Source organism: Dipodomys spectabilis, unplaced genomic scaffold (genome assembly GCF_019054845.1).
Source record: "Dipodomys spectabilis isolate Male_0828 unplaced genomic scaffold, ASM1905484v1 ptg000124l, whole genome shotgun sequence".
Classification (NCBI taxonomy): Eukaryota; Metazoa; Chordata; class Mammalia; order Rodentia; family Heteromyidae; genus Dipodomys; species Dipodomys spectabilis.
The window spans coordinates 1098937-1122159 of NW_024870801.1; the positions used below are offsets into that span (position 1 = coordinate 1098937).

At 64.9% G+C, this 23223-nt stretch overlaps 1 protein-coding gene across 4 annotated transcripts in view; it reads right to left on the bottom strand.

The window, feature by feature from the left end:
• Positions 1–1125: 1125 nt before the first annotated feature.
• Kif1a (kinesin family member 1A) overlaps positions 1126–23223 on the bottom strand; it is a 74718-nt gene continuing 52620 nt past the window's right edge. For 2 of the 4 annotated variants that reach the window (XM_042689052.1, XM_042689050.1), the window contains 12 exons: positions 22923–22949; positions 15465–15579; positions 13650–13783; positions 12640–12701; positions 11944–12089; positions 11223–11423; positions 6226–6303; positions 5348–5472; positions 3930–4082; positions 3155–3347; positions 2174–2292; positions 1126–1513 (listed from right to left, as the gene is read on the bottom strand). In XM_042689052.1, the coding sequence (XP_042544986.1) occupies positions 1471–1513; positions 2174–2292; positions 3155–3347; positions 3930–4082; positions 5348–5472; positions 6226–6303; positions 11223–11423; positions 11944–12089; positions 12640–12701; positions 13650–13783; positions 15465–15579; positions 22923–22949 (1396 nt within the window). In that variant the 3' untranslated portion in view covers positions 1126–1470. The remainder of the gene's footprint in view (positions 1514–2173; positions 2293–3154; positions 3348–3929; positions 4083–5347; positions 5473–6225; positions 6304–11222; positions 11424–11943; positions 12090–12639; positions 12702–13649; positions 13784–15464; positions 15580–22922; positions 22950–23223) is intronic. The other 2 variants (XM_042689053.1, XM_042689051.1) reach the window with 1 other exon arrangement.

Sequence of the window (23223 nt, forward strand, 5' to 3'; positions counted from 1 at the left end):
GGCACTGGACAGGTGCTTGTGCTGGACGCGGTGGTGGAAGGGGGTGGCGGCCCGTGCGCTGGACGCGGTGGTGGAGGGGGTGGCGGCCCGGGGCATCTGAGCCCAGGACAGTGGAGGCTGCTGTTGAGGCTCCAGCTTTGACCGGGCGAAGGCTGCCATCAGGCACAGATGCTGACAGCATGGCCTGGCCGCCCCAGCCCCACCAGCCAGGTCCCCTCAGAGCCCCGGAACCAGAGCCTCCCCTCCACACGGGCTTCCACGGCCGGAGACCCTGGGAGGGAGCTGCCAGCACCTCCTGCTACAGGGGCCTGGGGGGCCACGTCGGCACAGGCAGGACAGCCCCGGAGGGGACCCGCCTAGGCCAAGCTGCCGGAGCTGAGACGGGTGGTGGACCAAGCAGGGAGGCTCCAGTCTGGCCCGGCACGCCCACTCCCGAGGGCTGGGTGTTTGTGCATGCACACACGCTATGTCTGTGCATAGATGCGAGCAGGAAAAGAGCACTCCTCTGAGAAGGCCACGTGGCTGGCCCCTGCTTGCTGCCCGCCCACGGCCCGCCTGCAGTCTTCACACTGGGACCCACAGAGACCCTTCCCAGGGCCAGGCCGGCACTAGGGAACCCCTGCCACAAAACTGCCAGGAACCCTGCCCCCGATCTTCTGGAAGCAGGAGAGGCTGCGGCCCAAACTCTGGAAGGGTGGTGTATCCTGAGCGTGGACCATCCTGCCACCCGGAGCCCAACAGCCTGACCCACAGCAGCGTCAGGGGAGCCTGACTTCCCTCCTGCCTCACCCAGATGCCTCACAGCCTCCTCTCAGATCAGCACACCTGCCGGCCGCCCTCTGCCCCCCCCCCCCGACACTGCCCCTCCAAAGCAGCACACATGCTCTAGACCCTCTCGGGGCTCCGGCTCCCGCGCACACCTCACTCCACCGGACGCCGGCCCAGGAGCCCTGGAGAAGCCTGCCCGTGAGCGCTCCCGTGCACAGCCCCGAGGAGCCGGCTGGCCCGGACACCTCCTGCCTACCCCCCCCTCCCCACCCCCCGACAGGCTGGGCCGCGGGCAGGACTCCACCAAACCACAGAGGTCTACCTGGAGACGTGAGAAATAAATACTTATAAATAAAACACAGTCTTAATAGTTAATTTCTCAATGGACCATTTCAACATCACTAACTAGTGTATATTAATTATAAGTCTGTCTATGCTTAAAAAAATATTAGCACGGCAGCGACACCCCGGGCCCTGCGCCCTCTGACCTTTCTGGCCTCTCCTAACTCTACCCAGAGCCATTTTAGAAGACACAACAACAGCACAGCCCCTAGGGGCACAAGGGCTGTGCGGCATGGCCGACCGTGCTGGCGCTGGCCCCGCACGGGCGTCCCCTGGAGGGAGAGGGCTGGGCAGCGGACCACGAGAAGATGGCACGGGGTGGGATGCCAGGCTGCCGGCGGGCGGCGGGGACCGGCCGGCTCAGACCTTCATCTGCGCAGACCTCCTTCTGGAGAGCTTGGACCTGTGGAGCCAGGGGAAGAAGTCAGGTCGGAGCCTCGGGCTCCCAGGCTGCCCGTCCACCGGGCCCTCGCGGCGCCATGCACACCGTGCAACCCAAAGCCTGGTCCCTGGCCTCCCAGAAGGACAAGGTGACCCGTGGAGGTGCCTGCCCCACGGGGCCCCCACCCAGAATCTGTGACACCCAGGCCTCACTCCCACGCTGTTCCGAGTCTAGGTCCACCCTGTAGGGTGTGCACTCGGAAGATCGCTGCTTGGACCAACCCCACATCCCCGGGACCCCACACCCCACCAACTCCACACCCCACCAACCCCACATCCCCTGGGACCCCACTACCCACCAACCCCACATCCCCTGGGACCCCACACCCCACCAACCCCACACCCCACCAACCCCACACCCCACCAACCCCACACCCACCAACCCCACACCCACCAACCCCACCCCACCAACCCCACACCCCACCAACCCCACACCCCACCAACCCCAGCCCTGGACCCCACACCCCACCAACCCCACCCCTGGACCCCACCCCCAGCCCGTGGCACACAGGAGCGGGGCATGGCTGGTGCTTCCCGCCCCTGCAGGTCTGGTCTCCGCGGGGGTCCCCGGCCGGGGCCCCCCGGGGTGTTGCCTGGCCAGGGGGGGGCGGGCCGGCCGTACCGGATGGTCCCCGCCAGGAGGGGGTTGAAGGCGTACAGCCAGTCGTGCATGTCCTTGTCGCTGTTGGCCTGCAGCAGGATGCCGCGGTGCTCCGTGCACACCGCGAACGTGTTGGGCGTCTGCGGAGGCGAGCGGGTTGGGAGGTGACGCCCGGGGAGCGGCCCAGAGAGGGGCCTCCTCTGCGGGCACGTGTCCTACCCCAGCCCAGGGGCTGCACTGCCACGAAGCCCCGTCCAGGGCTCTCCGCACGGGTCACACCCGTGCTGGGACCCAGCCAAGCCGCCAGCGCAGGGCACCTGCTCCCCAGACGAGCCGCCCGCACAGGGCGCCTGCTCCCCAGCCGAGCCGTCCGTGCAGGGCGCCTGCTCCCCAGCCGAACCTCCCGCGCAGGGCGCCTGCTCCCCAGCCGAGCCTCCCGCGCAGGGCGCCTGCTCCCCAGACGAGCCTCCCGCACAGGGCGCCTGCTCCCCAGACGAGCCTCCCGTACAGGGCACCTGCTCCCCAGCCCCAGCTCTGTGTGTGGTGGCATTGCCACGAAGCCCCGTCCAGGGCTCTCCGCACGGGTCACACCGCTCCGGGACCCAGCCGAGCCGCCCGCAGAGGGCGCCTGCTCCCCAGCCGAGCCGCCCGCGCAGGGCGCCTGCTCCCAGCCCCGGCTGTGTGGCAGCATTGGCGGCAGCTGAGTGCACTGTCACGCTTGCCCAGAAATAAAAAGTCTCCTAGTGGGCATCATAGCCATGACCCAGACAGCTTCCAGAACCTTCTCTGCCCGGCAGTTTTAGGACACTGCATGCTCAGCGGGGCAGGGGGCTCACGGAGATGCGTGGCCCTGCCCCACTGCCCCAGCACCGCCACGGTGTACAGAATGCTACCGCCCAGGCCGCGTGACCCTCCCCAAAGCCGTCTCCCGGTCAGCCGGGGTCTGGCCCTGGCTCGGCGGAGGACCCCACCCCCCGGGACCCCGTGCTGCGCGGGCCGCACCTTGAGCATGGCCTGCTGGTCCTCACTGTACTCCACCTGGGCGGTGGAGAGGTTGAGGAGGAACCGCTCCACCGAGTCCCGGTCGCTGTTGTACATGTAGGCGTAGGGGCGCCGCACTACCACGAAGCGCTTTGCCCAGCCAGACGTGTGCGGCTCCAGGAAGTGCAGGTAGCCCTTCTTGGAGACGATGGGGCTGTGGGGGGGCAGCAAGGCTCAGGAGGGAGGTCCAGCGCCGGGGCTCAGCGCACCTCCCCAGGCCCGCTCCCAGCAGTGCTGGCCACCACACAGGCCAGGAATGGTCACGGCACCCTGGAGCGCCTGGCAGACCCCGGCCTGTGAGGTCAGAGGCCAAGCTGCCAGCCCATCTCTGGGACATGGAGACGGAGGAGGAGGAAGAAGAGGAAGAAAGAGGAGAAGGTAGAGAAGGAGGTAGAGGAGGAGGGGGAGGAGGGAGGAAGAAGAGGGTGGAGAAGAGGAAGAGGTAGAGAAGAAGGAGGAGAAGAGGAGGTAGAGGAGAAAGAGGAAGAAGAAAGGAGAGGAAGGAGGAGGAGGAGGAAGAGGAAGAAAGAGGAGGAGGTAGAGGAGGAGGAAGGGGGAGAAGAAGGAAGAGGAGGAGCAGGAGGAGGAGGAGGAGGAGGAGGAGGAGGAGGAGGAGGAGGAGGAGGAAGGGAGCCGCAGCCACAGCAGCCATGACCACTGGCTCTGCCCCTGCCTGCCTGAGGCTGGCTGGGCAGGGCTTGCCTGGCATGCCTGCTCCAGGTAGAGCCTCACACACCTGACCCGGATCTCCTGGATGTCGGGGACCAGCAGGCGCTGCGGCTCCTTGTCTGCCTGGGACGCTAGGGCGGGGGACGGGAGCTTCCTGGAGTCAGCCTCTGAGAGCGGCTCAGGCTCGGGGCTGGCCGGCCGGGAGCAGGGCTGTGGGGTCCTGGAAGACAGAGATGCAGAGGGTCCTTGCTGGGCTGTGGCTGCCTCCTGGGCCTCCTCTGCCTCAGACCCACTGGGACAACCCCTGGGGTCTGCCTAGCTGAGACCCCGGCCCAGCCTCAGAACACTGAGCACCGCATCGACTCAGCACCGCTGGGCAAAGTGAGGAGGACTCGGCCATGGCCCCAAGGCCCAGGGCTGTGCAGAGGACACACGCCCACCTCCCCATCTGCAGCCTCCACAGAAGCACGTCCGGCTTTCCTGCATGTCAGTGTGGCGCGGGGTTCTCAGCGGTGGCTGAGCGGGAGCCTGCCGGGCCGGGAGGCCTGTGGCAGGACAGGAAAGCCCAGAGCTGGCGCCGGCGGCACACATCTGTCAGCACAGCTGCTGGGAGGCAGAGGTGCGGATCTGCCGTCCCGTCAGCCTTGGGCCAAAACACAGACCCTACCAAACCCCCAAAACCAGAAAACAAAAGCACAAAAGAGCCTGGGGTCCTGACTCAAGGGGCAGGACAGCCATCTAGCGAGCTGAGGCCTGAATGCAAAACACATACTGCCACCAAAACTAAAACAAAACGAGGGAACCCTAAAGCATTTTAAAGTAAAAATGACTAGCCAGGCACCGGTGGCTCCCGCCTGTCATCCTACTCAGGAAGCTGAGATCTGAGATCGCGGTTCAAAGCCAGCCTGGGCAAGAAAGTCCGTGAGACTCTCATCTCCAATAAACCACCAGAAAACTGGAAGTGGCGCTGTGACTCAAGTGGTAGAGCGCTCCCCTTGAGCCGAAGAGCTGAGGGACAGCGCCCAAGCCCAGAGTTCAAGCCCCACAACCGACCAAAAAAAGTAAAGACAGCTGACTTGAAGCTGTGGAGCCAACCACGCGCAGGAGGGGATGGCTCCTTCACACGCCCACGTCAGACCCAGGCCGGTGGCCTTGCCTTCAGTGCAGAGCGCACGGCCCCTTGAGAGCGGCTGTGCAGACTTTACCCGCTGGGGACAGGAGGGCCCAACCTTGGCCCTGGAGAAGGGCCCTGTGGCGTGTTTCCACCCACCTCGTTTTATCCACCAACATGGCTTTGCATTTGTGTTTCAGCGGGTGCTGCCCCCCGGAGGCCTGGCAGCCTCCGCTCCAGAGCCCACCCCCGTGCGGCCAGTGCAGAGCATGCAGCACACCGGCCTCTCTCCCTCCCCGTGCCCAAGGTTCAGCCGCCATCATTGGCTTGTCTGAGGTTCCAGAAGCTTCCTCGGCAGGCCAGGGAGAGCTCACCTCACACCAGGGGTACCATAGCGCCCTTCGACCAGGGAGGGGCAGGTGGAGGAGGGGGTGAGCGTGGCTGCCCCCAGAGGGGACATGGACGGGTCCCGAAGCAGGGTGACAGACATCTCTGAGAGCTGCGGGAGAGAAGATGTTTCTCAGGGGTCTCTGGGCCTCTGCGGGTGGGGTTCTTATCCGCACCTCCACAGTTGTCCAGAACCCAAGCAAGGCTCCCCCTGCTCCACGACTCCAGCCCCTGCTCCACGACCCCACCCCCTGCTCCACGACCCCAGCCTCCTGCTCCATGACCCCAGCCTCCTGCTCCATGACCCCAGCCCCTGCTCCACGACCCCAGCCTCCTGCTCCATGACCCCAGGTCCTGCTCCACGACCCCAGCCCCTGCTCCACGACCCCACCCCCTGCTCCACGACCCCAGCCCCTGCTCCACGACCCCAGCCTCCTGCTCCACGACCCCAGCCCCTGCTCCACGACCCCAGCCCCTGCTCCACGACCCCAGCCCCTGCTCCACGACCCCAGCCCCTGCTCCACGACCCCAGCCTCCTGCTCCACGACCCCAGCCCCTGCTCCACGACCCCAGCCCCTGCTCCACGACCCCAGCCCCTGCTCCACGACCCCAGCCCCTGCTCCACGACCCCAGCCCCTGCTCCACGACCCCAGCCCCTGCTCCACGACCCCAGCCCCTGCTCCACGACCCCAGCCCCTGCTCCACAACTCCAGCCCCCTACTATACAACTTCAGCCCCCTGCAGAGGGGAGAGCCTAAGACAATGCAGCCGCGCTTGCTGGAGACAAGGAGGCATTTCCTTAGCAACACCTGTGGGGGCGCTGCCCTGCGGTTGGCGCTGCCCTGTGGGGCTGGGCCCTGCCTACCTTGCTCTCGCTGGCACTGACGCAGACATGGCTGTGGCTGTACTCCCTGTTGAACGTGTGTGTGAGGAGGCGTAAGCACTGTGGACAAAGCACACGCAGAATCAGGCCCACTCCACATTGTCAGGACCTCTGTGTGGGTGTGTATGATCAGGACCTGTGTGTGTGTGGGTGTGTGGTCAGGACCTCTTGTGTGTGTGTGTGGTCAGGGCCTCTGTGTGTGTGGTCAGGGCCTCTGTGTGTGTGTATGTGTGTGGTCAGGGCCTCTCTGTGTGTGTATGTGTGTGGTAAGGGCCTCTGTGTGTGTGTATGTGTGTGGTCAGGACCTCTGTGTGTGTGTATGGTCAGGGCCTCTGTGTGTGTGTGTGTGTGGTCAGGACCTCTGTGTGTGTGTGTGGTCAGGGCCTCTATGTGTGTGTGTGGTCAGGGCCTCTGTGTGTGTGTGTGGTCAGGGCCTCTGTGTGTGTGTGTGGTCAGGGCCTCTGTGTGTGTGTGTGTGTGTGGTCAGGACCTCTGTGTGTGTGTGTGGTCAGGGCCTCTATGTGTGTGTGTGGTCAGGGCCTCTGTGTGTGTGTGTGGTCAGGGCCTCTGTGTGTGTGGTCAGGGCCTCTGTGTGTGTGTGTGGTCAGGGCCTCTGTGTGTGTGGTCAGGGCCTCTGTGTGTGTATGTGGTCAGGGCCTCTGTGTGTGTGTGTGTGGTCAGGGCCTCTGTGTGTGTGGTCAGGGCCTCTGTGTGTGTGTGTGGCCAGGACCTCTGTGTGTGTGTGTGAGATCAGGGCCTCTGTGTGTGTGTGTGTGTGTGTGTGTGTGTGTGTGGTCAGGACCTGTGTGTGTGTGTGTGTGTGTGTGTGTGTGTGTGTGTGTGTGTATGATCAGGGCCTCTGTGTGTGCGTGTGGTCAGGGCCTCTGTGTGTGTATGGTCAGGGCCTCTGTGCGTGTGTCGTCAGGGCCTCTGTGTGTGTGTGTATGGTCAGGGCCTCTGTGTGTGTGTGGTCAGGGCCTCTGTGTGTGTGAGTGGTCAGGGGCTCTGCGTGTATGGTCAGGGCCTCTGTGTGTGTGGTCAGGGCCTCTGTGTGCATGTGTGGTCAGGGCCTCTGTGTGTGTGTGTGGTCAGGGCCTCTGTGTGTGTGGTCAGGGCCTCTGTGTGTGTGTGTGGTCAGGGCCTCTGTGTGTGTGGTCAGGGCCTCTGTGTGTGTATGTGGTGAGGGCCTCTGTGTGTGTGTGTGTGGTCAGGGCCTCTGTGTGTGTGATCAGGGCCTCTGTGTGTGTGTGTGGCCAGGACCTCTGTGTGTGTGTGTGGCCAGGACCTCTGTGTGTATGGTCAGGGCCTCTGTGTGTGTGTGTGTGTGTGTGTGGTCAGGACCTGTGTGTGTGTATGTGTGTGTGTGTATGATCAGGGCCTCTGTGTGTGTGTGTGGTCAGGGCCTCTGTGTGTGTGTGTGTGGTCAGGGCCTCTGTGTGTGTGTATGATCAGGGCCTCTGTGTGTGTGTGTGGTCAGGGCCTCTGTGTGTGTGTGTATGGTCAGGGCCTCTGTGTGTGTGTGGTCAGGGCCTCTGTGTGTGTGTGTGTGTGGTCAGGACCTCTGTGTGTGTGTGTGGTCAGGGCCTCTGTGTGTGTATGGTCAGGACCTCTGTGTGTGTGTGTGTATGGTCAGGACCTCTGTGTGTGTGTGTGTGTGGTCAGGGCCTCTGTGTGTGTATGTGGTCAGGGCCTCTGTGTGTGTGTGTGTGTGGTCAGGGCCTCTGTGTGTGTGTATGGTCAGGGCCTCTGTGTGTGTGTGTGGCCAGGACCTCTGTGTGTGTGTGTGAGATCATGGCCTCTGTGTGTGTGTGTGTGTGGTCAGGACCTGTGTGTGTGTGTGTGTGTGTGTGTGTGTGTGTGTATGATCAGGGCCTCTGTGTGTGCGTGTGGTCAGGGCCTCTGTGTGTGTGTGTGGTCAGGGCCTCTGTGCGTGTGTGGTCAGGGCCTCTGTGTGTGTGTGTGGTCAGGGCCTCTGTGTGTGTATGTGATCAGGGCCTCTGTGTGTGTGTGTGTGATCAGGACCTCTGTGTGTGTGTGTGGTCAGGGCCTCTGTGTGTGTGTGGTCAGGGGCTCTGTGTGCGTGTGTGGTCAGGGCCTCTGTGTGTGTGTGTGGTCAGGGCCTCTGTGTGTGTGTGTGTGGTCAGGACCTCTGTGTGTGTGTGTGGTCAGGACCTCTGTGTGTGTGTGTGGTCAGGGCCTCTGTGTGTGTATGGTCAGGACCTCTGTGTGTGTGTGTGTGTGGTCAGGACCTCTGTGTGTGTATGGTCAGGACCTCTGTGTGTGTGTGTGGTCAGGGCCTCTGTGTGTGTGGTCAGGGCCTCTGTGTGTGTGTGTGGTCAGGACCTCTGTGTGTGTGTGTGGTCAGGGCCTCTGTGTGTGTGTGTGTGTGTGTGTGGTCAGGGCCTCTGTGTGTGTGTGGTCAGGGGCTCTGTGTGTGTGTGTGGTCAGGGCCTCTGTGTGTATGGTCAGGGCCTCTGTGTGTGTGTGTGGTCAGGGCCTCTGTGTGTGTGTGTGTGGTCAGGGCCTCTGTGTGTGTGTGGTCAGGGGCTCTGTGTGTGTGTGTGGTCAGGGCCTCTGTGTGCATGGTCAGGGCCTCTGTGTGTGTGGTCAGGGCCTCTGTGTGTGTATGGTCAGGACCTCTGTGTGTGTGTGTGTGTGGTCAGGACCTCTGTGTGTGTATGGTCAGGACCTCTGTGTGTGTGTGTGGTCAGGGCCTCTGTGTGTGTGGTCAGGGCCTCTGTGTGTGTGTGTGGTCAGGACCTCTGTGTGTGTGTGTGGTCAGGGCCTCTGTGTGTGTGTGTGGTCAGGGCCTCTGTGTGTGTGGTCAGGGCCTCTGTGTGTGTGTGTGGTCAGGGCCTCTGTGTGCGTGTGTGGTCAGGGCCTCTGTGTGTGTGTGTGGTCAGGGCCTCTGTGTGTGTGTGTGGTCAGGGGCTCTGCGTGTGTGGTCAGGGCCTCTGTGTGCGTGTGTGGTCAGGGCCTCTGTGTGCGTGTGTGGTCAGGGCCTCTGTGTGTGTGTGTGGTCAGGACCTCTGTGTGTGTGTGTGGCCAGGACCTCTGTGTGTGTGGTCAGGGGCTCTGTGTGTGTGTGTGGTCAGGACCTCTGTGTGTGTGTGTGGTCAGGGCCTCTGTGTGTGTGTGTGTGGTCAGGGCCTCTGTGTGTGTGTGGTCAGGACCTCTGTGTGTGTATGTGGTCAGGGCCTCTGTGTGTGTATGTGGTCAGGGGCTCTGTGTGTGTGTGTGGTCAGGACCTCTGTGTGTGTGTGTGGCCAGGACCTCTGTGTGTGTGGTCAGGGGCTCTGTGTGTGTGTATGGTCAGGACCTCTGTGTGTGTGTGTGGTCAGGGCCTCTGTGTGTGTGTGGTCAGGACCTCTGTGTGTGTATGTGGTCAGGGCCTCTGTGTGTGTATGTGGTCAGGGGCTCTGTGTGTGTGTGTGGTCAGGGCCCCTGTGTGTGTATGGTCAGGACCTCTGTGTGTGTATGTGGTCAGGGGCTCTGTGTGTGTGTGTGGTCAGGGCCTCTGTGTGTATGGTCAGGGCCTCTGTGTGTGTATGGTCAGGACCTCTGTGTGTGTATGTGGTCAGGGGCTCTGTGTGTGTGTGTGGTCAGGGCCTCTGTGTGTATGGTCAGGGCCTCTGTGTGTGTGTGTGGTCAGGGCCTCTGTGTGTGTGTGTGATCAGGGCCTCTGTGTGTGTGTGTGTGGTCAGGAGTTCTGTGTGTGTGTATGGTCAGGGCCTCTGTGTGTGTGTGTGGTCAGGGCCTCTGTGTGTGTGTGTGATCAGGGCCTCTGTGTGTGTGTGTGTGGTCAGGGGCTCTGTGTGTGTGTGTGGTCAGGGCCTCTGTGTGTATGGTCAGGGCCTCTGTGTGTGTGGTCAGGGCCTCTGTGTGTGTGTGGTCAGGGGCTCTGTGTGTGTGTGTGGTCAGGGCCTCTGTGTGTATGGTCAGGGCCTCTGTGTGTGTATGGTCAGGGCCTCTGTGTGTGTGTGGTCAGGGGCTCTGTGTGTGTGTGTGGTCAGGGCCTCTGTGTGTATGGTCAGGGCCTCTGTGTGTGTGGTCAGGGCCTCTGTGTGTGTATGGTCAGGACCTCTGTGTGTGTATGTGGTCAGGGGCTCTGTGTGTGTGTGTGGTCAGGGCCTCTGTGTGTATGGTCAGGGCCTCTGTGTGTGTGGTCAGGGCCTCTGTGTGTGTGTGTGGTCAGGGCCTCTGTGTGTGTGTGTGGTCAGGGCCTCTGTGTGTGTGTGTGGTCAGGGCCTCTGTGTGTGTGGTCAGGGGCTCTGTGTGTGTGTGTGGTCAGGACCTCTGTGTGTGTATGTGGTCAGGGGCTCTGTGTGTGTGTGTGATCAGGGCCTCTGTGTGTGTGTGTGGCCAGGACCTCTGTGTGTGTGTGTGGTCAGGACCTCTGTGTGTGTATGTGGTCAGGGGCTCTGTGTGTGTGTGTGGTCAGGGCCTCTGTGTGTATGGTCAGGACCTCTGTGTGTGTGTGTGGTCAGGGCCTCTGTGTGTGTGTGTGGTCAGGACCTCTGTGTGTGTATGTGGTCAGGAGTTGTGTGTGTGTGGTCAGGACCTTTCTGCGTGGTCAGGATGGCTCTGCGTGTTCGGGACTGCTTTGTGTGCGTGGCTGCAGGCCTACACACATCCCCCCCAGAGCCAGGAGGACGGGGTGAGGCCTGAGCACTTGGGTCAAGGTACCCAGGTGATAGGTGAGCTGGGGACCCACAAGGACAGCCCAGGCTCAGAGGCAGTGCCCGAAGATGGCCGCCGGCCCAGAGCCCGTCCAGCGCACAGGTGGAGGTGGTGGGGGCCCGCCAGTTCAGGATTCCAGAGGGCCAGCCCTGCTGGAGTGGCTCAGGAGGGAGCATGCGGGTGTGGGGGCAGCAGGGGAGGGACACGCCAACTCCCCATCCTCCTCCAGGCAGACCTAACTGGAGCCAGCCATGGACAGGGCCAATGCGCCTGACCACACGGCCTGCAGCTCCACCTACCTTGACCGCCAGCTCTCGCTGCCTCTCATTGGGAGTCTCCAGAGGTGAGGGCCGCCCCTCGGCCGACAGCGGAGAGGAAGCTCCGGAGGAGCTGCGGGACTCGGAGTCCTCGCTGGAGGCGGGGGACAGCGCCTCGGGGCCCGGCCGCTGGGTGGTCTCCAGCTTCTCCCGCAGGAGCAGGTAGTGCCGCGTCTTCTCCACCTGCACCGAGCACAGGCTGATCAGCTGTGCTGGCGCAGCACCGCCCTCCGAGCCCCTCTGGGAAGATCTGTCACCCCCTCCCTCCCTAGCCTGCTGTGCAGTGGACACGTGGGCCTCCTCCAGCTGGAGGAGGTGCTGGCATCTTCGCCACCTCGGGGAAGGGCCGGGGGCCCGGCCTAGCCTCACAGGTGCAGGCCCACCCTCAGCCCGACAGCGGTGCCACCTGCCCACACTGGAGTTGGGAGTTCCTGACTGAAGTAACAGAGACCCTCAGCCTGGCCCCTTTGGTGTCCCTAAGTGCCCAGTCCCCATGCTTATGTGAGCCTAAACTGTCTAACCTCAGAGGGCTCGGTTTTGTCGGGTGCCACAAAGCCCCGTGCAGGGCAGATATGGGCCACACACTCTGGTCTGGTCTGGCCAGTGCCAGGCTGGTTCCAGACCACCCTCAGGTCAAGGCTGTGGTGGGCGGGGCTGTGGAGGCTTCGTCCCCACGCTCGGCTTCCCAGGCCCCACAGCTCACCTCCTGCAGCAGGCTGAGCTTTTCCAGCTCCCACTGGTGGTCTAGGATCAGGCTGTCACTCCGGGGCCTCCAGCCCGCCAGATTCTCCTCACCCCGGACGTAGGCCACCGACGTGTCCAGCACCCGCCGACGCCGGCGCTGCATCCCTGGATGGTGGCAGAAAGCGGACAACTCTCCTTCCCAATGGGGCTCTTTCCAGCTCAGGGAAGCCCTTGGGATCAGGATGGGCTCCCCTGGGCCTTGGCCCCCAGCCCAGGACCACAGGAGCAGGCTGGCCTCTGGCCTGGTAGCACCTAGAGCTGGTGATCCTGAACGCCCCCTGCACACCCCCTCCTCCATCTGTGAGCCCCCTGAAGACCACAGACCAGACCAGTGCTTGCATTTTGTAGGTGAGGACCCCAGCTGACCTGCCCTCACCCAGGAGCACCAGGGCCCTGACCAGCCCAGCAGAGGGCAAGGCAGTAGCCCAACTGGGCAGCTCTCCCCCCCTGGGTGGCCCTCCCCCCTCCCCCCTCCCCCCAGGCAGCCCTCCCCCCCTGGGTGGCCCTCCCCCCTCTGGGCAGCCCTCCCTCCTGGGTGGCCCTCCCCCTCCCCCCAGGCTGCCCTCACCCCCCTGGGTGGCCCTCCCCCTCCCCCCAGGCTGCCCTCACCCCCCTGGGTGGCCCTCCCCCCTCCCCCCAGGCAGCCCGCACCCACCTGGGCTGCCAGCATCTGCCACGTGGCACAGGCTCAGCTCGTACACACCAGTCACACGGTTGCTGCGGGGGGGGGGTGGGTGGGGTGGGGAGGACACCTGGTCACCAGGCCCAGCGGGGACAGGCACACAGGCCGGGTCCTGACTAGCCACAGTACGACACACGGGCATGAGCCTCGCCCCGGGCATGAGACCTGTTCTGGTAGCCGCCAGGCACGCGCTCCTGAGCTACAGGCCCCATTCCCGTCCCAGACCCTCCGTCCCGATAAAGGATGGGTGGGAAACTTCTGCTCAGGTGCCACGGGCCTGGGCGTGAGTCCAGGGACCTCGGCGCTGCCTCCACCCCCAGATCCTGCGTTGGGGTCCCCATGGCCTCATGCTCGTAGGAGATCTCCTCCAAGAGCTGGTCTTGACCACGTCCACGCAGGCCCCACAGCCCTGCACCCGGCAGAGCCCCCCACTGGCCCCGGGGCCCCAGCCACCAAGTCTCCTGGCCCCTGGCGGGGCCGCTGGGTCTGACAGTGGGTCTGTGGGGTGGACAACGAGGTCCCCCAGGAAGGTGGTCAGTGCCAGGCAGAGTCCTGGCACTGGGACACTGGCTTGGTCCTCTCCCGCCTAGAAGTGGCCAAAACTCCGGGAGGGCTGGGCCTCGTGCCCGGGGCCGTGCTCCTCAGGACTCGCCCTGGGAGGAGCGGCTCAGCTTACAGCCCTCCCCGCCCCAGCCCTGGGAGGAGCAGCACCCCTCCACACCCCCTTCCTCTGCCCTCCACCCCCCACGGACGCACCCTCCACGCCCCCTACCTCTGCCCTCCACCAACCACGGACGCACCCTCCACGCTCCCTTCCTCTGCCCTCCTCCACCCCCCACAGACACACCCCTCCACGCCCCCTTCCTCTGCCCTCCACCCCCCATGGACGCACCCCTCCACGCCCCCTTCCTCTGCCCTCCACCCCCCACGGACGCACCCCTCCACGCCCCCCTTCCTCTGCCCTTCACCCCCCACGGACGCACCCCTCTGCGGCACGCAGGCTCCCACTGCCAAACAGGTTTCGGATGGAGCGGGAGGCGGGAAGCTTGGCGTCCCGGGAGTAGAAGACCATGCAGAAGTCCTTGGTGATGACGGCGGGCTGGGTGCAGTTCTCCATCTGTGAGGGCAGAGGGTGGAGGCTGGGCATGGTGGGTGGGGGAGGGAGTGGGTGGGGGAGGGCACTGGAGTACCCAGCCCTCCCCAGCCACAGGGCACCCACCCCAGCCCTCCCGGGCTCAGCAGCACAGCCCCCCCCTCCCTCCTCCAGCAGCACAAGAGACTCCTCAACACACCGCATCCCCCCCTCAGCCTGGGCTGAGCCTCTGCAGGAGGCGGCCTGGGCCGGGCAGCTCCACCAGACCTGCACCTCTCGCACTCAGTCCTGGCCACCTCACCACACCCCCAGGGGCACCCTGACACCCGTGAGGAGCAGCCGACCCTGGCCTCCACCGTCTGCCCACACTACAGACATCCCCGTCCAGGCCATCTGCCCCAGGCGTCCTGCAGGCTGCGGGGACAGGGCCTGCCGGCCCGGCCATGCCCAAACCGCCGCTTCATCTCGCCAGGCCGCACACTGCCCCCTTTGCCCAGCCTCAGCAATCTGTCTCTATGGAGAGGGGGTGGCCCCAGTTCCTCAGCCCCTTCTCCACCACTGCTGTGCCCCCCAAAACCCTCATGCCCCAGCCTCTGCCTCAAAGACAAGCCACAGCAACGTCTGGAAAGCCCCTAGGCTACAGCTCCTGAGAACGGGCGGCACTGCAGAAGGAGCTGCCTGGAATACAGATGCAATGTCTGGTGGTGACGCAGCCACACTGCAACACCGCAGACGAGACGCACGGCTGAGCACGGTGGAGTGTGAGCACATGGACTCCACGCAGGACTCGAGCCTGGAGCTCACAGGAACCTCACTGCCCCCCCCCCAGCCACCCTGGAGGGCCCGGAGCTCACGGGAACCTCACTGCCCACCCCCCCAGCCACCCCGGAGGGCCCAGAGCTCGCGGGAACCTCACTGCCCCCCCCCCCCCAGCCACCCCGGAGGGCCCGGAGCTCACGGGAACCTCACTGCCCCCCCCCAGCCACCCTGGAGGGCCCGGAGCTCACGGGAACCTCACTGCCCACCCCCCCAGCCACCCCGGAGGGCCCAGAGCTCGCGGGAACCTCACTGCCCACCCCCAGCCACCCCGGAGGGCCCGGAGCTCACGGGAACCTCACTACCAACCCCCCCCAGCCACCCCGGAGGGCCCAGAGCTCGCGGGAACCTCACTGCCCCCCCCCAGCCACCCTGGAGCTCACAGGAACCTCACTGCCCACCCCCCCAGCCACCCCGGAGGGCCCGGAGCTCACGGGAACCTCACTACCAACCCCCCCAGCCACCCCGGAGGGCCCAGAGCTCGCGGGAACCTCACTGCCCACCCCCAGCCACCCTGGAGCTCACAGGAACCTCACTACCCACCCCCAAGCCACCCCGGAGCTCACAGGAACCTCACTACCCACCCCCATAGCCACCCCAGAGGGCCCAGAGCTCACGGGAACCTCACGGCCCCCCCAGACACCCCAGAGCTCACGGGAACCTCACTACCCACCCCCACAGCCACCCCAGAGCTGACGGGAACCTCACTACCCACCCCCACAGCCACCCCGGAGCTCACGGGAACCTCACTACCCACCCCCACAGCCACCCCGGAGCTCACGGGAACCTCACTACCCACCCCCACAGCCACCCCAGAGGGCCCAGAGCTCACGGGAACCTCACTGCCCCCCCCCCGGCTTCTGGGGGTGCCCAGGACCCAGTGCCTTGCCTCGATGTAGGCAGACAAGGTCATGTAGATCTTCTCCCGGTACGGTGTGACGCGGTTCAGCAGCAGGGAGTTGTGCATGGAGCTGTCCCACGCTGCCTCAAACTGGTAGAAAGTCCTGGAAGGAAGCAGACAAAGTAAAAGACAATGTGTGGGGCTGCCTCCAGCAGGGACACACACATTCAGACAGACAGAGGGAGCTACTGGAGTAGAGGGCGGGGACAGGGCGCCGGCACCCAGGGGACACCAGGCCCTGCACACCGGCCGGGCCATGCGTGCCCGCCCCTCAGTGGCCACCCCTGTGAACTCCAGTTCTCCCAGCTCCCAAGGGAGGACTGGAGGCCGGGGAGGGGGAGGAGGAGACATGGAGGGCTAACTAGGATGCACAAAGTGGGAGAGGCGGGGAGGGGGAGGAGGGCAGGCGGGGAGGGGGAGGAGGGCAGGCGGGGAGGGGGGGAGGGCAGGCGGGGAGGGGGGAGGAGGGCAGGCGGGGAGGGGGGGAGGGCAGGCGGGGAGGGGGGGAGGGCAGGCGGGGAGGGGGAGGAGGGCAGGCGGGGAGGGGGAGGAGGGCAGGCGGGGAGGGGGAGGAGGGCAGACGGGGAGGGGGGAGGGCAGGCGGGGAGGGGGAGGAGGGCAGGCGGGGAGGGGGAGGAGGGCAGGCGGGGAGGGGGGGAGGGCAGGCGGGGAGGGAGAGGGGGAAGAGGGCAGGCGGGGAGGGGGAGGGGGAGGAGGGCAGGGGGGGAGGGCAGGCGGGGAGGGAGAGGGGGAGGAGGGCAGGCGGGGAGGGGGAGGAAGGCAGGCGGAGGGGGGGGAGGGCAGGCGGGGAGGGGGGGAGGGCAGGCGGGGAGGGGGAGGGGGAGGAGGGCAGGGCCGCTTCCTGTCCCACCTCAGCCTTAGTCTGAGCAAGGAGTCTCACAGTCCCTCCAGGCCTGAAGAGGACCTTCCTGGGTCTGCCCCAACGCTGGGCCCCTCCCCTTCATGAACCAACTCACCCCCCCCCCCACCCCAGAGGAAGGCCCTGGGGGAGGATGCTTGGAGTGGAAGCCGCCCCCAGGGTGCGTCCTGGCCCCCAGGCTGTCCTGCCACTGGTCTCCAGCCCAGAGAGGCCTGCCAGGGCCAGGAAGCCGGGACCTTGCCGCCACCATGCCCCACCCCTCACGGTCCCCCAGGAGCTGCTGCCCACTCCCCCCACCCCTTCCTAGGGCGGGTGCTCACTCCGGGGAACTTTGTCCCCGTCCACAGCCCGCTGGTCCTGGAGCGAGCTCCCATCCAAGCATCCTCAGTCACAGCGGGGGCAGGGTGCTCCCCACGGACAGAGGGCCGCGGCGTGCCCCGCAGAGCAGGCCCCCGCCGAGCACAGAGCGGGCTCCCAGGGCCCTGCCACCCTGCCTCCCGCAGGACGCAGCCCAGGGCAAAGGGGCAAGGCCAACAGGCGGAGCGGCCAGACAGGGCCGCCGCGTAGAGTCCAGGGGGGGCAGCGGGCACAGGGCAGGGGACGAAGCCACCGGGGCGGGGACACAGCACAGGGCACAGGACAGGCAGACGTCGGGGAAGAAGGGACAGACAGCGGAGAACGAGCCAGCAGGGGCGGGGTGGCGTCTGTACCTAGTGTCATTTCCGAAGGAAACGCTAAGGGAGGCAGCCAGACACACGCACACACAGAAGAGAGGGAGACGTCAGAGGCGGCCGCACGCCGGTCGGGTGCCGCTGCACACCGCCCCACCCCAGGGCTGCAGAGGGCCCAGTCTGGGGGGGGCTGGAGCCAGCGCCCCATGCTGCCCTCAGGAACCGTCGGGGGGGCAGGTCACGAGTGGACAGTGAGTGATCGCGGCCCCCGCCTCAGACTAAGCAGCTACGGGACCAGGAGGAGAGCCGGGAGCTGGTGGCGCCAGCTCTAAGCCAACGCCTGGTGAGGCCCGTGTGGGCCCCAAGGCCCCCGGTGCCTGAAGGGCGTGTGGACAGGACACCCATCTACGTGCCCCAACCGGCCCTCCAGCCCAGGGCCCCGGCACCCCATCCCGTCCTAGGGACATCTGGAGAGGGGGCAGCCAGACCCCGGCCGGCCTGGTGAGAGAGAAACCTGCCTCCGGGGCCTTCACGAGAGACCCCAAAGCTGAAACCAACCTGAGAGCTGGGGGAGGGGTCTCCTCAGGGGGTGCAGGCGGTGGGAGGGGGCTCTGCTGGACCCAGGTCTGCAGCCACTGCCCGGATGGCGCAAGGCCGAGTGTGGCACGGGCATCCGTAACGCTCTCCTCAGGTCCCTTCTGAAGGGATGGGAGCAGCGCACACAGGGCTCCGGACCACACCAGCCAGGGCTCTACAGTCACAGACCTGGTGCTCCAGGCAGTACCCCAAGACCCACATGGGACAATGTGGGGGGAGGGAAAGGGAAGGGCGACCCCCAGAAGACCCGCTACACCTGAAAACCAGCACCTCCGAGGCACAGAGCAGCACGAAGGCCCAGGGACCTGGGGGTAGACACCTCACCCACCGTGGGGAGCCCCAGGGTGAGTGCTGGGGGTCCCGAGTCCACCCTGGACCCCCATGCTGTGAGTGAGCTCAGATCTGCGGGCCCTGTGTGCTGGTTGCCCCTGCAGGCACCCGGCCTCCACATTTGCTGATAGCGACCCCAATGGACTCAACCGTTAGGAGGCAGTGAGCAGACCAGACATGTGGCCCAGGCTGGGCACAGGGCCTCTGGGAGACCTACTGGATGCAGATTCTGGGTCAGAAACACAAGGACCCGAGCTGGGCCTGCAGAGCCTCGGCCCTGGCTCTGCGACCTCTCCACCTTTCAGATCTTCCAAGTCCACCTGTTCCCTGGCGGGAGCCCAGGGCGGGGTCTGGCCTCCACTGCGGGCCGGCCTGTCCTGAGCTCCTGCCTGCTCCCCTTCCTTCCCAGAGCCCTATTCTGAAGAGAGGGCCGGGAAGCTCGAGGCTGCAGAAAGCAGAGCCCAGGGAGGTGACACGGAGCCCTTCTGGTGACAGGCTGGTCAGCAAGGCTCCTTCCCGGCCAGCCTGAGCTAGTGGGGACCTGCAGGCCTGGCTCTTCTTCGTGGTTGGGAGCTGAGCTGCCCTCAGAGGTCCATGAACAGGACCCCTGAATTCAGCGGTGGGACCTGCAGGCCCGGTGCTCAAGCAGGGCCAGCCTCCTGGAGAGTGTGAGCACTGAGGGCCGTGGGGCACCCCTCCACCCCAGTCCTGCCTGACAGCGCCAGCGGACCTGGGCAGTGTCCCTTGGCCCCATGTTTGTAAACTGAGACCACGTGTTGGCCTGCCTGGCTTGCAGGGCCGTGGTGCACTTGGTGCTGGGCACTGGGGGCCCAGGAAGCACACCTCTGTACCTGGTCCTGGAGAGGCCGCTCACAGAGCCTGGGGCCCAGCCGAGAGAACACACGTGCCCTAATGAAAGGATCAGCATGTCAGCCCTGGAGACCCATAGGGAAGAGCCCTCAGCACACCGGCCTGACAGAGCAGAGGCCACGGAGCCACGGGCAGCGTGGAGGCCACTGCCACGGTGGGCAAGGAGCGCCGGGGGGGACGGACACACCACCGCGACCCCACCTGTCCAAGGACTGTGTCAGAATGCGACCCTTCCTCCTGCCTCTGCACCCTCACCCAGCATGCCGCGGGACCCGCGCTCCGCGGCAGCGCTGCCCTTTACCAGCACGTGAAGATCAAACCCTGAGCTCAAGCCACGTGATGCCAGAAGCTCACGATGCCCAGGAAGTACGTTTCTAGAAAAGGCACTAAATTCAGGAATGCCCTAGGCTCTGATGCCAGGCGCAGCTCGAGCAGTCAGACTAGGACAGACCAGAGATCAGAGCGGCCGAGTCCTCTCCTAGAATGGAAAATCACACAGACATTGCGCAGGCCAAGCAGCTGCAGCAACACGCACAGAAGACGTGGCACACGTGGCCCCGTGCTCGCGAGCACTGCCTGAGCCCTTCCTCGCACCTTTGGCCTGGGTCTGACCAACCCTGGCCTGCCTTCCCAGCTACATCAGGATCAACTGTGGGCAGCCCCCAGGCCTGAGCTGTACCGCCCCAGGCTCTGTCCCATGGGGAAGCAGGAAACTGAAGCACCTAATGTTTCCCCTGGGATCGTGAAGTCCAGCTCAGCAGCCCACATTCAGGAGACTGAGGTGGGGAAGGGTGAACTCTGGGAGGGCAGGTCAGAAGAACAGCTGGAGGCAGGGGTGTTGCCCCTGTTCTGGAAACCTCTTGGATTTTGGCCCAGGTTGGGATGAGAGTCACCAGGCAGCGCAAAAGAGCCATACCCGGCTCCTACCAGACCTGCGTGGACTGCCAGGCACCTAGGAAAACAGGCTTCCCCTGACAGGCACTGTGGCTGCATCCGCAGGTGGCCAGAGCTGGCCGCTAGCCCTCATCAAGAGCCAACCTTCCCTCCATGGCCCCAACAACCCACATCTGAAGGCCGGCGTGGGAGGCCGCTGTCCACGGAAGAGGAGCTGGCGACCAGACCTGCTTTTAGCAAAACACCGACCAGAGGCAGCAGTAGGGACTGGCCTGGCCCAACCGCTGCCACCCCCAGGCCCCCCCTCCCCCCGTGCTCAGGAACGTCTTGCTCCCAACACAGCTGGCTGCTCCATCCTGTGACATCACCCACCCAGCAGGCTGGCCACCCCCGCCTCTGCTCTGTGCAGTCCAGGGCCTCACTGCCCGGGCCCCGCAGGCTGCCTGTCTCACTCGGCTCTGTCCCAGGACAAGAATGCTGTTGGGCCGGGCGCTGGTGGCTCACGCCTGTCATCCTAGCTACTAAGGAGGTTGATTTCTGAGGACTGCAGTTCAAAGCCAGCCCGGGCCAGGAAAATCCACGAGACTCATCTCCAATTAATCACAGAAAACCGGATGTGGTAGAGTGGCTCAAGTGGTACAACATTCGCCTTGAGCTGAAATACTCAGAGCCAGTACCCAGACCGAATTCAAGACCCACCACTGACAAAAAGAGAAAAACAAGAATGCTGTTGCTGTCTGCAGTGGGGTGAGCCTGGTGCTTCCAGAACCCCACCCGTGTGGTTCCCAGGACAGACGTCTGAGGAGTCACAGGTGCTAGCTCTGACTCACAGCGGGCCATGCAAGCTGCCCCTCGGCCCTCCCCGAGGTTGGGAGGCCCAGGCACGCTGGCACTCCTGAGCCCAGCGTGGGAGGGGAGCCTGGATGGAGCTGCTCTTCAGCCTGCCACGGGCGTCTGAGAAGGAAGCCACAGCTTCAACGGCCCGCGGACCCTTCTGTCCCCCAGGGCAGCGGCAAACGGCCCCAGACAAGGGACAGAGAGTGACCGAATCTTGAGCCAGCGTAGCCCACCACGCCATAGCCCTCATCTCGTCCACTCCTCTGCCAACTGTGTAGTGTGCGACCACTGAGCAAAATGGCTGTTAGGATAACGCCAGGCTGGCGAGAACTGGGCAGCAGCCACAGCACAGCACAACTCCGGATCTTGTGGGCAGGCCTGGGCGGCAGCCTTTCCCACCATCTCACCCACCTCAGCCACCACAGCACCTGCTGTTCTCATCCTTAGGGGGAAGAGAATTACATTCCAGAAGGTTCTGCCACTTGTCCACACTGCCACAATCAGCAGTGACTCCCCCAGGCTGCCCGAGCCCTCAGCATGGCTGTAGCCCCTCCCCTCCCGTGTCTCGGGAGACATTCCTTCCAACCCACTCATTGGGAGGTACTGCCTGACGGTGGACCTCTGCTCTGAAGAACTGGGCCCAGTGAGGAGCCCCAAGTCCAAGACTGAGGCCCCCATCTTCCTCTGAGGGAGGCCTCTGCTTGAAGGCCAGGTCCTGGGCTCGGCTGCCCGTGGGGGCTGACAAGCTCTGGACTGGTACGAGGAGGGCAGGTGGCCACCAGAGGGCCAGCCTTCCCCCAGGTGGTCACCAGAGGGCCAGCCCGCCCAGGTGGCCACGAGAGGGCCAGCCCCCCCTAGCTCCCTGCCAGGTCCCAGGGCAAGTGCCTAATGTGGCCTGGGGCGGAGGAAGGAGGCCAGGGAGATGGAGGCCAGCTCCCTCTCCCCTCCCACTGCCATTTCCTGCTTCATCCGGAACCTTCCTGAAAGTCCCGGGTTTTTGTACCCAGGGTTTCTCTGGGAGCAGAACCCTCAGACAGAGATCATGGAACCCAAACACGACCAAACCGTAGAACCCCTGGTACCAGCCTGCCATGCTACGACTCGGCTCCTGCTGCGCCCTCCTGAGATCCGGTCAGTGCGCTGGGAAGCTGCAGGTGCCGGGAGATGGCAGCGGGGAGAAGAGCGGAGTCCAGCTGCCCGCCCCCAGGACCACAGCAGACCGCCCCTCTGTGCTCTGGGCCTGCCCGTGCTTCCTGCTCAGGCACGGCCACCACCTTTGCTTCACACAGCCCAGGGCCGCAGCAGCCCTCGGAAGGGTTTGCGCGTCCACACAGGTGCACATGTGCACCCGTCTAGGATACTGGAGGGACTGCCACAGCCCTGCAGGTGTCTGAGGCCTCTGCCCGGTCACAGCAGACAGCCCCGGGCCACTATTGCGGCCACCATCTGTATGACCCACCGCAGCCACGAGCTGGCAGACACAGCTGCACCCGCCTCCCCCGGGACCCAACCAGGATGGGGACAGGCACCCCAACTGTTAAACGGAAACGTTTGTGATTCAAGAAGGCTGGACTACAAGGTGACCGCGACGACGCCCGGCCCCATCCCCCAGGGACTCCACAGAGCAGACCCACGCCTCCCCGGGAGGGCGTCTGGATCCTCGGACTGGCGGTCACCGAGCTCCTGCCCGGAGCTGGTGTGGGCAGGGGCCTCCTTCAAGCCCGAGGGAAGGAGGCGCGTTCTCCCCTGGTGGGGCCAAGCACCCAAGGCGGACGTGAGTCCATGAATTCACTGCGTGTCATTCTCAAAGGGCGGGCAGTGGGATGAAGCATGGTCCCTCTCCTGGCTTGGCCAGCCCAGGGCTCGTGGCCGCCGGCTGGGGAGCAAGCGGCTCCTGGTGTGGGTACTGCCTGGCCCACCCTGTGCTCCTAGCTCTGCCTGCTCCCGCCCTTCACAGGGAACAACCGGGCCTCGTGAGCCGGGGCGGCCCAGGCAGCTGCCAGCCAGCCTGCACGCCAAGAAGCCCGGCCGCCCTGTCAGGCAGTGGGGTCAGCACAGGTGGCAAGGCTGGGGCGGGAGGGGTGGCCAGCAGCGTCTGCGGAGGCAGGAGACTACAAAAGCAGCCAAAATCAGGAGGGAGGAAGGCAAGGAGGGAGGGAGAGACTCAGCCAAGAGAATAGGGATGCGGCAAGGGAAAGAAAAAAAAACAAGTTCCAAGGAAATGAAATAGAGGGAGAACCAGGAGGTAAAGGTGTGCAAGTTTACGAGGAGTTGATCGAAGCTGGAAATCAACTCCCCAGGGCTGTGGGGCACCGGGAAGAGGAGGGAGGCAAAGGCTGAGATAAAATCAAGGGACACAAATGGTACCTAGGTATGTCCGAATCAAGAAACTGCCTGCAAAACACAAACAACCACACGTTAGTGAGGGCCGTGGGGCCGGGCAGCGGGCAGCAGGGGGCAGCGGGCAGCAGCGGGGGCAGCGGGGCAGCCACGGGGCTGGCAGCCCACGGTGGGGTATGGAGGCTGCAAAGCAACGAACCTAGAGCAGGAGGTGGAGGCCCAGGTCAAGGCAAAGCACACGAGCAGCCCAAGGCAGGACAGGGAGGGGTCCCGAGCCCCACAGCCTTCGTGGGGGAGGCCGGCCTCCGAGCAGCCCTCACTACAGGCA